At 38.3% G+C, this 13,918-nt stretch overlaps 1 protein-coding gene across 3 annotated transcripts in view; it reads right to left on the minus strand.

The window, feature by feature from the left end:
• PIEZO2 (piezo type mechanosensitive ion channel component 2) overlaps nt 1–13,918 on the minus strand; it is a 460,524-nt gene that overhangs the window by 104,976 nt on the left and 341,630 nt on the right. For 2 of the 3 annotated variants that reach the window (XM_031658680.1, XM_031658678.1), the window contains exons 14-18: nt 13,130–13,253; nt 11,119–11,408; nt 9,077–9,225; nt 6,836–7,009; nt 2,106–2,147 (exon numbers count right to left, since the gene is read on the minus strand). In XM_031658680.1, coding sequence (XP_031514540.1) covers nt 2,106–2,147; nt 6,836–7,009; nt 9,077–9,225; nt 11,119–11,408; nt 13,130–13,253 — 779 coding nt within the window. The remainder of the gene's footprint in view (nt 1–2,105; nt 2,148–6,835; nt 7,010–9,076; nt 9,226–11,118; nt 11,409–13,129; nt 13,254–13,918) is intronic. The other variant, XM_031658679.1, reaches the window with a different exon arrangement.

The raw sequence follows: 13,918 nt of genomic DNA on the forward strand, positions 1-13,918 counted from the left end.
CAACACTGCATACAGCATTTCAGAAGCACATGTTATAAAATGAGAGACAGGCTTGTTTGGTAACATTTCCTTTCAGGCACAGCTCTGGCTACTCTTTTTTTTTTTTTTTTTCCCCCGAGATGGAGTCTCACTCTGTCGCCCAGGCTGGAGTACAGTGGTGCCATCTCTGCTTACTGCAAGCTCCACCTCCTGGGTTCATGCCATTCTCCTGCTTCAGCCTCCCAGGTAGCTGGGACTACAGGTGCCCGCCACCACGCCCGGCTAATTGTTTGCATATTTAGTAGAGATGGGGTTTCACCGTGTTAGCCAGGATGGTCTCGATCTCCTGACCTTGAGATCTGCCCGCCTCGGCCTCCCAAAGTCCTGGGATTACAGGTGTGAGCCACCGCGCCTGGCCTCTGGCTGCTCTTAACATGTTAATATTCACATAAAAACATGAGATTTCACTGGAAAGAAGGTAAAGATGGAATATTGCAAGTTTTTAGTCATTTGGGGTGACTTTGAACTTTGATACTTCTAAGAAGTCCTGAGAGAACTAGCTGGCCTCGTGGCTTGGGGTAAGGGGCATAAGCTCCCATTCATGATATAAGTCTGGTCCTTTGGGATCAAAAGTCATACCAGTTGCTGCCAAGGGAGCCCATCAAACCAACTCTTGCCCTCTTATGGGTCTCAGCCTTCTCTTTACAAAGCAAATGTTAAATGCTTTATAAGGAAACACAGAGAAAAAGAGAGTGAGGAGTTCCTTATGTTTGGAGAGATGGAATTTACAGTATTGCTCAGGATTTCTAGCTAGAGTCTGTTTCTTACTTCTCTACCTATCAGTTGAAAAACCTGATGTTGATGTTTCTCTCTCAGGTTGTCAAAAACCAGCCCCCAAGAAACCTGGCAGGCCTCGTTCATTCTTCCTCCCTCAGCAATCCACACAGTGACTCTCTGCTTTTCATACTTTGTTAGAAATTCTGCCTCTTAGGGTTTGTGATTTGGTTGTCTGCCTGAGGATTTTACCTATAAGAAAAGCGAATGGGGTAGAAAACCAACAAATTTGAAGAATTATTTTGTTAATTGGATTTATTGCAAGACATATTTCTCTAGATAATAAAGCTAGATATAAATTACTAGCCTTATTACTAATGGCATGCAGTTACAAGAGTGAATACTTGAATTCATCTACTTAGTAAAGTAAAATAGTTTAGTAAGTTAGTTCCCAAAGGATAACTCTGGAGGATAACCCATTGTACAACATTTATCCAAACTTGCTTTTTATTTTGCATGGACATTATATGTTTTATCTCCCCAGCTAGGTGATATGCATTTTAAGGAAAGTCCATGTCTCAGTGCCATCTTGGTGCCTTTTATGCTGTGCAAACATATGAAATCTGGTGATGTAAAATATCCCTCTTCAATAATATGTTGATCTTTCAAGTAGAGATATATTTGAAGAAAGTGATGTTTTTAAAACCATATATTGTGACTACTTTCATTTCATTTAGGAACTGTCTATCGAATATCACTTCATGGGTAAGGCACTGGGGTCGGTGACATGGGGACATCTTGATGAATCATAGAGGCAGTCCGGATCTGAGGAGGTTATGCCCCTACTCTAGCAAGGCAGATAAGACAAGCAGGCAGGAGATCAGACAGAGGACTGGAAGGCAGATGTCAGGATAGCATCAGTGACGGAGTGCTATGGGGGTTCAGAGGGAAGGTGGATTACTCTTAGCAGGAATGTTGGCATTTATGGGAGGGTTTGTGGAGGAGGTGGTTCTTGAGCTGAGCTCTCGGTTATGTGTTCAAGAGGGAGAGGTGTTCTCAGGCAAGCCTTGCACTAATTCCACCAAAGAACAGAATGAATGGGACATAAGTTCGAACCAAGGCCAAAGGCTGAGCACCAGCTGAAGACCCTCAACAGCCTCCACATCCACTTGGTGGCACCATTCGGTACAGACACCAAATGGTTTGGTTTGCAAAATACATCCATGAGCATACCTGAAGACCACTGTCCACTATCTGACAACACGATTTTTCATGTATAAAGCAGTTAAGAGTTTAACACAGCAAGAAACAGCTTTGAACAAAAATAAGAGAGAAAACATTGAAGTACCCACCTATTTATTATTAGATATACGCGACCATTGACTTTGGCATGGCTACGAGGTGGCAGACGGAAGCACAGGGATGCAACGAGGAGACAGGTTGGAGAGAGAGAGAGGAGATTGTTAGACAGAGACGAACGAAGTGGACTCCCTTAAGCTTCCTAGCATTAGGTGTAGCCACCCTCACAGGCTTCATGCCTTAAAGAAGAGTCTAGACAGCAAGATTCAGTAGCAACATTAAATCAGACAATGTTCAGGAAAAATGCTAGACGATAACAAGCCTCTCCCTTCTTCTCATCCCTCCCCATCTCACACACTTTATTACAAATTTGTAATGTTTAAATTTTTTAAGGTACTTTTTTTTTTTTTTTTTTTGTTGCAGAGTCTTGCTCTGTCACCCAGATTGGAGTGCAGTGATGTATCTTAGCTCACGGCAGCCTCTGCCTCCTGGGTTCAAGTGATTCTCCTGCCTCAGCCTCCCAAGTAGCTGGGATTGCAGATGTATGCCATCATACCTGGCTAATTTTTGTATTTTTAGTAGAGATGGGGTTTTACCATCTCTTGGCCTAGTTGGTCTCAAACTCCTGACTGCAAGTGATCCACCTGCCTCAGCTTCCCAAATTGCTGGGAGTACAGGCATGAGCCGCAGTGCCTGGCCTCAAGGTACATTTTATGAAATAAAATATAATTTAAAACATTAATTTTTGCTGCTACTGCAGGAAAAAAAAAGGATCCTACTCAGTGGTCACATTCAACATGCTGTTTTCTAAGGTTTTTCTAAAACTATAGTTAAAAAAAAGTCATTTCATTTTTCTATGCATAATAATATTTTCTAAAACAAACCATGCACAAATTAAAGAGATATAAAAGTAATGAATATGGCCAGGTGTGCTGGCTCACTCCTGTAATCCCAGCACTTTGGGAAGTTGAGGGGGGCGGATCATGAGGTAAGGAGTTTGAGACCAGCCTGGCCAATATGGTGAAACCCCCATCTCTACTAAAAATACAAAAATTAGCCAGGCATGGTGGTGCATGCCTGCAGTCCCAGCTCCTCGGGAGCCTGAGGCAGAACAATCGCTTGAACCTGGGAGGCAGAGGTTGCCGTGAGCCGAGATCGTGCCACTGCACTCCAGCTTGGGCAACAGAGCGAGACTCTGTCTCAAATAAAAAAACAAAAGTAATAAATATTTAAATAGTCCTTTGTAAATCACTGCTAATTATATATTATATAATAAACATGTTATATGTTATAATTCTTATATTATGAATTTCTATAAATATATAGGTGAAATAATATTCCTGAGATTGCCTACTTAGAAATAATAATTTCTTCCTACATTATTATATTTTCATAAGGCTAACTTTGTAAATTCTGTAAGGCTAAACATAGTAAATTCTGCTTGATACATAAGTGACATGTGCCTGCATTACATCTGCATAAGCACATGCACACCAAAAAGTGATGACATAGGAAAAGAAGAGCTGCATATTTCCAGAGACAACAGCGTGGAAATCAGCTTAATGAGCAAATCGGTTATTCCTCATCTGTGGGCCATTTCTTGTAAAGCATCCGTTTAGGACACGGGAGCACAGAAAGTAAAGCTCGACAGTCAATCCCAACTCTCAAAATATTCCTTTTTCTTCATCATTTTGATTTTAATGTAGCCACTGTATTAGGACTCCTGGGACAAAAAATACTGTGAGGTGAAAATTATGAGTAAGGAAAATACTCCCATGAGAAAGAGTTGCTAAAAAGATTGTATATATATATTTAAACTTTGAACATTATACATATTATATATTAAAATCTGAACATTTTATATATATTATATAAATATATATTATATAACATATTATATAAATAATGTAATATTAATATAATATATTATATAAATATATACATAATATAATATATACATAATATAATGTAATATAATATATTATAATATGATATATTGTTATATAATATAATATATTATATAATAATGTAGCATATATTATTATATATAATAATATATATTATTTAATATAATATATAATTAATATAATATATAATTAACGTATAATATATGTTATCCTCAAGTTTAAACTTTGAACATTTTTATATCTGTATTATATAACATATATTATATAATAATATATTTATATGTATATAATAATTTATATTTTTATTTGTATATGTATTTATATGTATATAATTTATATGTATATATGTATGTACATATTATATGTATATATGTGTATGTATATTTATATGTATATAATTTATATGTATATAATTTATATGTATATAATAATATGATATAAATAATATATTTATATAATAATATATTTATATAATAATATATGTTATGTTATTATATAATATATGGTTATATAATACATATATAAAAAATGTTGAAAGTTTAAACTTGAGGACTTTATATCGAACTGTTGCATGAAATTCCAAAATACCAAATTTGAGTGAGTTCTTCAAATTTCCTAAGGTTCTAGAAAACTCTTCTTCATATAACTAAAAATGAAATCCTACGTGCTTAAACTCTTCAGAGAACTGGCATTACACACTCTCCTCACCCCTTACATTTACTTGGAAAATTCACCGTTGAGGGAGTGCTTAGGGCCAAGCCACAGCTGCAAGGAAGGCAAGTCAGGACTCATATCGCTACAGATCATTTAGATCTTTCTTCTCTGCCCCGGGGTGCAGGGAAAGGCTGTGAAGCGGCAGCTGAGGAAACACAGAACCTACATCCTGCTGTGTGCTGCAGTCCTTCCTCAGAACCTGCACAGGCTGAACACTACTATACGTGCTTAAAGGGAATTCTGTGGGACCTTAATTCAGTTTTCACATACGCTAGGTCCAAAACCTGGGAGTCTCTAGGCTGGTGAGCCTAACTGTCTTCTGCAAAACTGTGGTCCTGCATGTTTCTACTTTTCTGGATAAATGGTGAATTGTATCTCTGTTTGATTGCATGACAGAAGACTCAGACACATCCACATTAAGAAAAATGGCAAGAAAAAGGCTCCTGCATGCTGGAGGCACTTTTAGTGAGAAAAATAAATGAATATGCAAGAGAAGAAATGACATTTGGAAGAAAAACATTTTTAAAAAGATTTCATTAGCAATGCTTAATAATTACAACTCCTTCACAAACATACAAATAGGCTCTGCTAACTAAAATCCTGTGTAATTATTGAATAAGGCCCTTGAAAAGAATGGTGAGAGCTTAGAGTCAGTTAAAACATGTTACATGGTCAGAATTAAATATCAAATACTAGTTTTATCCACACAGATCACAAGCAATGTCAAACTAATGACATAAAAAGATCCTTTTTCTGATTACTGACAATTCTCACTTTTATGTGCAGGCATTGTCTTTGTAAACTTTTAAACTTGGGGTGATTTTCCCCGCCATCAAGTTTGTCTATGAGTGATATCTTTTTTGGGGGTCCCAAAACTTCTAATAACTACTCTATTTTTCCTAATGTTTGATCATCACTGCAGTAAGTAGGAGTACATATATGGAGAGGGTAAGCCACTGACCCCATCCATGCCCTCCTCCCTGCTGGGGCCTTGGGAGCAGACAGGTTTTAGCAGAGCCTGATTTTTCATGATGGCTAGATAAAAAACAAGTCATGACTGACTGATACCTCTTGGTTCCATGGGCTACGAGTCATCTGAAGTATCAGAATGATAGGTGAAACACAACATAATAAGGAAAGTGAATCTGCTGGTCATACAAGGATTATAAAATGCTTCTTGTCATTAATAAATGTTTTGGGTCTATCCATAACTCTAGTTCCTACACAGTAAAACACTGGAAGTTTGCATTTTACAAAATGCATATAATGAACTCTTACTTCATCTTCGATTGATATCTCCTTTTTTTTCCCTTAAAGTCAAATAATTAAGGAGAATTTTCATCCGTGACCTCTGTGCTCCTCTCAATACAGCCCTTTGCTCCCTTAGCTGCTTAACAAGTATTTTTCCAATATCTGAATCACAGGCTAAACATGAGGCAGAGAGGAAGACCACTGTCAGCATTCACTAGAAGAATGCTTGCGACGTCTCCGTGATGGAACGCAGTGAAGGATTTGTGATAACCCATTGTGGTTTGAAAAAACATGGGCAGGAAAAGTAATATCCCATCTGTTATTCACAAACAATTTATATTTATTGATCAGGAGAAAACAACAGTAAGCTGCTAAAAGAAGATATTGTCATCATGTTGTCTCCTTAAATATGATTGTAGTTACTAGTCAATTGCAGATTCTGTGTTTTTAGCCAAAGTTCTTTATTTCCAAAATGGAGGGAAAACTCTGCCCATCATCTCTTGCTATGCTCTCACAAGACTTCTGTACTTGTGGTCAGCATAATGGAAAAATCCTCTGAATTAGCCAGATTCTGTAAATGTTCTAAAAACATATAACCAGCCTAGACACAAATACACTCTATCAACTCTAAAATATCAACTATAAAATATTTAAATCTTCACAGCTACTCTGAATATCTCACAAGACTATCAAGATCACTTTACATTAACCAGTTATGAGTCACTACCCATTGTTTCAGAACGTGTCATAGAATCTTCCACGTTTTCCTCTTTTCCTCTCAAGCTGATACTAACGGAAAATTCAAGGCTGAAACTCAAGATTACTGGCTTCCCGCAAGGTGGCCAACCTCAGGTAGGGTTGAAGGCTGCCTTCCTGTTAACAACAGGTCTGTGTCTCTTTCAGTGGCTCACCTGTAGATGGTGTTGTCTTCTTTGCTGGGAATGGACTTGAGGTCTGTGAGTTCAAGGAACCGGTCATGGAAATAGTGCAGGTGTAAAATGCACACCAGCAGAAAGGAGGTTGGGATGAATATGCGAGTGAATAGTTCAGCCACAGTGAACTGCTTTAAGCCAAGATCCTCAAGCCTGCAAAACAAAACAAAATAAAAAGCAGGAGCCTCTCTTAGGCAATGAAGTCACAGAGTCTTTGTGATAAACTACATCACAGTCTTATACTTCTGTCAGTTCTATCGTTTATTGCATCACTCTCTCTGATATGATCCAATATGGCTTTCGTTTCCACCAAGCCAGCTAACCTCCTTTAACAATGGTCAGTAAAAACCTCGACATTGCCAAATTCAAGGGCTACTTCTCTAGCTTTATTTAATTAAACCTCTGGTCTTCCTTGAGGCAAGCGTGGTTTTGACGCCATCACACTCTCTTGGTTTCTTATTCCTCCATGATCTCCTCCTTTTCTATTGGACCCCTAGAGGCTAAAATATCCCCAGGACTGGGTTTTGATCTCTCTTCCCGCTGTGCCTGCCCGCTAGGGAAATCCTCTTCTGTGGATTTAGACATCATCCTTACACTGAGGACTCAAGGCACATCTACAGTGCAGGCCCCTCCTGTAAGATTCCTGTGCCCAAATTGCTACTGGAAATCGGTTGTTTCACAGTTATTTCATATTTAGTGTTTCCAAAACAGTATTCTTGATTTTCCTAGTTTTCTTAGCAAAGCTGTCCTCCACATCCCTCTCCCCACTCTAGTATCCCTGAAGCAATAAATGGTACAACTGTCTACCCTGTGCAAATTGAGAAGTCAGACGAGACCTATGTTCTTTTCTTTCATATCTCATTCATCCACATTTCCTTCAGCCTCCTAAGCACCTCTTGAACGGCCCACTCCTGTTATCCGTCTCTGCCTCCACTGAGTGTAGGGGAAGCTGCCATCATTTCTCACATTTCTCACTGCTGCTGCCTACTAACTGGTCTCCTTGTTTCTCCTCCCACACATCGCTTTTTCTCAGCTACTCAAGGGATCTATAAAGATTAGAAAATTCCACCAAGAATAGAATACAAATAATGCTGCCTACAAGCCATGCACATCCCAACTGCCTGCCTGAATTCTCCCCACTCTTCGCTGTCCACTCACCCCTGGTCTTCAGTTCTTCTTATGTGCTATGCCAAACTCTGACTTGCCTCAGGACCTTCGCATGTGCTGTTCCCTCTGCCTGAAATGCCCTTCCACACCCCAGGCTCAAACTCACACACTTTTCCTAAGACAAGCTTCTTCTTATGCTTCAGTTGCAGTTTAAACCAGCTCCTCAGCGAAGCCCGTGCCAATCACTCATTTATAGTTCCCCCTTACTCACTGCCTCAGCCTGTTGTCTGTTTCCTTCACAGACCTGTCACAAAGTGTAACAGACTTATTTTACACTAAATAGTTTTCTTGTTTGTCTCCTCTGCTAGAATATAAGATCTACAGGGCTTAGATTTTATCTGTCTTGTTCCCTGTCATATTCCAGGCACAAAACAGTGTCAGCCCATGGACAGCATTTCATAAACGCTTATTGTATAGACACTTCAGCTGTGTTGGTCTAGTTCCCTTCTAAGGGACAGAGACTTCTAAGGGACTTCTTTCTCAGCCACATCAATATTTTCAGCTCAAAACCCAATCCTGGCTGGATTTCCAAACTAATTTCAGAAGTTTACAGAAGCAAATTAGAGAAGAATAGAGCGCTACTTACTACATGCATGGGAAAAACCATCTCATTATCACAAGTCTGTTAGCACTTAGAGAAATTTATTTCTTTATGGCACTAAATACTCCTTGGAATCTAAGCACGCAGCAACATACATGAGCAAAGGCTGCTACTTTATAAGTGCATGAACTTACTTATAAACTGAAGAGCTGCGCTCCAATGTGGAGAGCAGAAAGCATGACTAAGTGCTAGGTGTGTTTCACACGAAACTAACATTAGAAAATGTCATTTCATTAAAATGGGGCTGAAAATTCATGGAGTGCCTACTATGTTCTAAGCTAAGGGCTAAGTAAAGGGAACACAAAAATCTCTAAGTTTTAATTTCTATTCTTGACGAACTTATAGACAGTGATGACATCATGCTTTGCTAAAATCTTCCTTAAAGATGTTTTTGAACGATATGCATTCAAGTCTTCATCTTGTTCATCATTTTTCAACTCAAAATTACTTACTTTTCTTTTTTCAATCCAGTCATATTTTGCCACAGGCCTGGGAAGTTTTCAAACTGATATGTGTATATAAAGATAAGCACCAGCATAGTGTAAATAACCACTGACATCCAAAAATATTTTAGAATTTTCCTCCACCATTCATAGTGCACCTGCAAATCAGATAGTGGAAAAAAACAAACGAGAAAAAAATCATTTTAGAAAAACTCACAAAAATATTTGGTTTATTCAAGTAAGACAAGTGATTACATTCACAAATGTCTGAAAATAAAGCCTATTTCATTTCTAGTTTTTAATGTTCCATGCCTAACATAGTGGAGTCGCCCTGGGTTAGAACCCCAGTTCTATAAGTGGTTGCTAACTCTGTCTTTGGGGAAGTGGCTGAACCTTCCTGAGCGTCTCCATAAGTGCCTATTTTGCAGAGTTGCTACGAGGATGAAATAGGTATTTACGGGTTCCTGCAAGCTATCTGGCCCATAGGGGGCGCTCAAGGAACAGTAGGGTAGGTGCTGCTGTCATTGTGGTTATTATCACTGCTCAGAGAAAACCACATCCATTTTGAAATTGAAAGCAATATTGTATGAATGAAAATGTGAAACAACCACAGAAAAAATGACATCTCATTTTACCATAAGCTGTGGATATTCATTAGAGAACATCCATCCTGAATTTTTAAGAGTATTCAAAAGTTCACTGATTTCTTTTGAGATTTTTTTATCTTAACATATGATATACTCTCGTTTATTGTAGTTCTTTTATTTGTTTTGTTGGCTACCTGCAAGATATTTTACTGTTCCATGTGTTTCTATTATTAGATCCTCTTTTATCATCAGTTAAAAGTGAGTCTGTGGAGAGCTAACTCACTTTAATGCATTTCATATATTAAATTATTTTAATGAATGAAATCCTTTTAATTAATGAAATACGAAAGCAGTCAGTGCACTACACATATATATGTACACACAGAGCAGGCACATGCCACACATACATCGTTTTCTGACCCTAAAGCCTGAAATGCAAAAGTATACCTAGGAATACTCCACGACTTCAGATTATCTAGCTTTTAAATTACTATTTTAAAATGTAATTCAATTTTTACAGGCCAGGTGCAGTGGTTCATGCCTGTAATCCCGGAACTCTGGGAGGCCGAGGAGGGCAGATCACTTGAGGCCAGGAGTTTGAAACCAGCCTGGCCAAATGGTGAAACCCTGTCTCTACTAAAAATACAAACATTAGCTGGAGGTGTTGGTGCACACTTGGAATCCCAGCTACTTGGGAGGCTGAGGCATGAGACTCGCTTGAACCTAGGAGGTGGAGATTGCAGTGAGCAGTGAGCAGAGATCACGCCACTGCACTCCAGCCTAAGGGACAGAGCAAGACTCTGTCTCAAAAAAAAAAAAAAAAAATAAAATTAAATAAAAAATAAAGTAAATAAATAAAAAGAAAGAAATAGAAATGTAATTCAATTTTACAGATTTTTTTGATGAATAATTTTTGGAAAACTTATGTATGAACTTTTTCCTGATTTTTCAACAACCTAAATTTTTTATTTTTACTTTTTTTTAGGGATGGCATCTTAATCTGTTGCCCAGTTGTACTGCAGTGGTACAAGCATAGCTCACTGCAGCCCTGACCTCCTGGGATCAAGTGATCCTCCTGCCTCAGCCTACCAAGAAACTAGGACTACAGGTGTGCCACCACACCTGGCTAATTTTTTAATTTAAGAAAATTTTTTGTAGAGACAAGACTTCAGTATTTTGCCCAGGTTGGTTTGGAACTCCTGGCCTCAAGCAGCCCTCCTCCCTTGCCTCCCAAAGTGCTGAAATTATAGGCATGAGCCACTGCATCCAGCCCTGAAATTTTGAAATAGTAAAGAAGTTGAAGACAGTCATTTACCATTTTAGGATTCTTGGGATATAATGTTTGAATCTTGCCAATCACTTTATCTATGTTCATGAGTCTGGTGATTTAGAATCTCTGCAAAGGTAGCTCATGTATATTCCTGGGACAGATGTGAGAATTAAAATGATCAACTGTGTACCTACCTGATACAGGGCCACACAGAACAGGAACAGCACCATGTAGATGATTTTGTACATTACAATTTTACCCTCGAAGCTGACGAAGAAGAACATGCCTCCACAGACGTAGATCCAGTACTTGATGAACATGGCCACCACCAGATTGCCCAGGACTTTCATGATGTCCTGCTCATCTTCTTCTTCAACTTCCTCTTCCTCTACCTTCTTTCTCTCTTGCTTCTCTTCCTTCACTTCCTCTTCTTCCTCCGTCTCTTTGGGCTCTCCTTCCACTTGTATATCTTGAAGTTCCTCATCTTCAAATAGAAAACTATACTGTTATACTTAGCTGGTTATCTGTGTAGAACCACACTTTGACCACGTGTGATATATGTAGGATGTAGAGGCATGCATTTTCCAAGTTATTGTATAATTTGAGTGATTTTAAACTATTCTCATAAACACAGCAACATTCCTAACTAGATTAAAAGTCAATTTTCATAACCTTCTCAAAATAGAGTTTACAAGAAAATAAATTTGGTAATACTAATTTATATACAAGGTCTTTTTAAATTTCTGATACCGAGTGATAGCTTTAAGTGCTGTGAGATGAAAAAAATAAATAGGCAACAATAGCACAAATCTAAATGACTATATCAATTTCAAATTCTAATTGTTTCACGGCTCTAGACAATCCAAGTAGTACTTTACCAAATGTGGTTAATGCTATCAATCTTAACCAAAAAAGCATGCTTTTAAATAACTCAAAATTTAAGATACAGCGAAACATAATTTAATTTAAATTAGATTGAAAGAGTAATTGTAATTTAAGTTTAAAACAATTTAATGGATCAAAATAAAAAACTCACATTGTGTTGCTTTAAAATATGCTAATACATGGGACTCATCTCTGTGTTACAAAGTCTTATATTTGAAGAACTTGAATAATTATTTCAAAATAATTATTGGGGTTAATTTGAATAATTTATTCAAACAACTAGTAGATTCACAGAGTGAGGAGAGTGAAAATCAAGTGAGGGCTCAGAGCAATTGTTGATATCAAATTAACCATTTTTTACCAAAATTAACTGGTTAATTTAATCACTATGTTGAACAGAGACATCCAAATCATATAGGCAAGATTTGAATCTTACGAACAGACTTTTGTTACTGAAAAACAACTGATTGGTAGGTCTAAATAAGAAACTAAACATAAATATGTGTGTGTGTGTGTGCGTATAGAGGGGTGTGTGTGTGTGTGTGTATATATATATATGCCTGCATTGGTTCTTATGGTTACTGGTTAAATCTTAAGGTTACCAGCCCAGCTTCTGTGGACATTTATAGGCTCCTTTTCACAGACAGTGCTTCTTAACCTCACAAATACTCTTCAATCCATTCTACAAACATTAAACTTACATTTATTGGCATATCTAGGGAGTTAGGAGCAAGCTGTTCTTATTTTACCTATATAGCAGGTCTAAAACTATCAAGGTGATAACATCATCATCATCTGTTTTTACATTGTGGTATACTATTTTTAAGAAAGAAGAAGGGAAGTTTTTGAGGCGAGTTCGCTTGTCGTCAGGCTGGAGTGCAGTGGTCGATCTCGCCACGTAAGCCCGGCCTCCGGATTTACGCCATTTCTCCTGCCCTTCGCCTCCCAGTAGCTGGGATTCAGGTCAGCCACCTGCTCCAGCTAGCCAGTTTTTGCATTTCTAGTAGAGATGAGGTTTCACCATATTAGCCAGGATGGTCTTGATCTCCTGACCTCGTGATCTGCCTACTTCAACTTCTCGAAGTCCTGGGATTACAGGCGTGAGCCACCGCGCTGGGCCCAAATGGCATATTTTTAACACTCCTTTGGAACTCTCACGTGCACCTCAAAAGTCACACGCTATAATAACATTACTTAGTGCTCCAACTTTACATTCCACTTTCATTTATTCTGAAGCTTTCTGATGTATTTTGGGGCTCTTTCTCTGTAATTTTGCTGAGCACCAAACTCTCTGGCCACACGCCATGTACACTAATTTACCTTTTTCTTCATTTTCCTGACTGCCAATTTTGACTTCCGATAAAAGAGCTTCTTTTTCTCGCAGAGCTTTTTGCTCTGTGAGGTGCTGCCTCAGCAGTAGCCAAAAAGTAATGGTGAAAAGGATCTGAAAGTAGAGAAGCAGCAAAACAAGAATTAAGCAACCATTTGGAATGTAAAAACATTCAGCAAATACAACATTTTCTCCTCATTCCAGTGGGAGCACCATAAATAAACATTTTTATTGGAGACAGAGTCAGGTCACCTGCCTGATTTCAGCTGAGATTCACGGCTTTTAAGTCCCTTTTCCGAGGATGCTCCCATGCTTGTGTTGGGTGCCAGGAGCACCACGCAAGTCCTGAGGAAGATGAACCCAACCTGTCTAACGACTTCCACCTGGGCAGGAAATCAACTGCAACAAGTGGTCTCCCATGAGGTGCTGGTCCCTGGTTGGTTCCCTCCTGACTGTGACGTCATTACAATTGTAAAAGGAAGACATACTTCTTGCATAATACTCCCTTGACTGCAATGTTCCTTATTTTGAAGAATTCCATAGATGGGAAAAGGAAAATTTCATCCCAGAAAATAGAACCCCTTATTATTAATCTTCTAAAGCTGCAGGGAGTCTAATTCTAAGCGCTCATACTTTTAGAGTAACATTTTCTTAAGGACGAAGAAATCAAAAACTTTTTGATTTGGGGGAACTCTATTGTTTAGGAAATATAGTACCTAACACACAGTAGGTTTGTTGCGTTGTTTTTTGAGAGGGAGTTTCGCTCTGGTTGTCCCGGC

Source organism: Papio anubis, chromosome 19, assembly GCF_008728515.1.
Source record: "Papio anubis isolate 15944 chromosome 19, Panubis1.0, whole genome shotgun sequence".
NCBI classification, from domain to species: domain Eukaryota; kingdom Metazoa; phylum Chordata; class Mammalia; order Primates; family Cercopithecidae; genus Papio; species Papio anubis.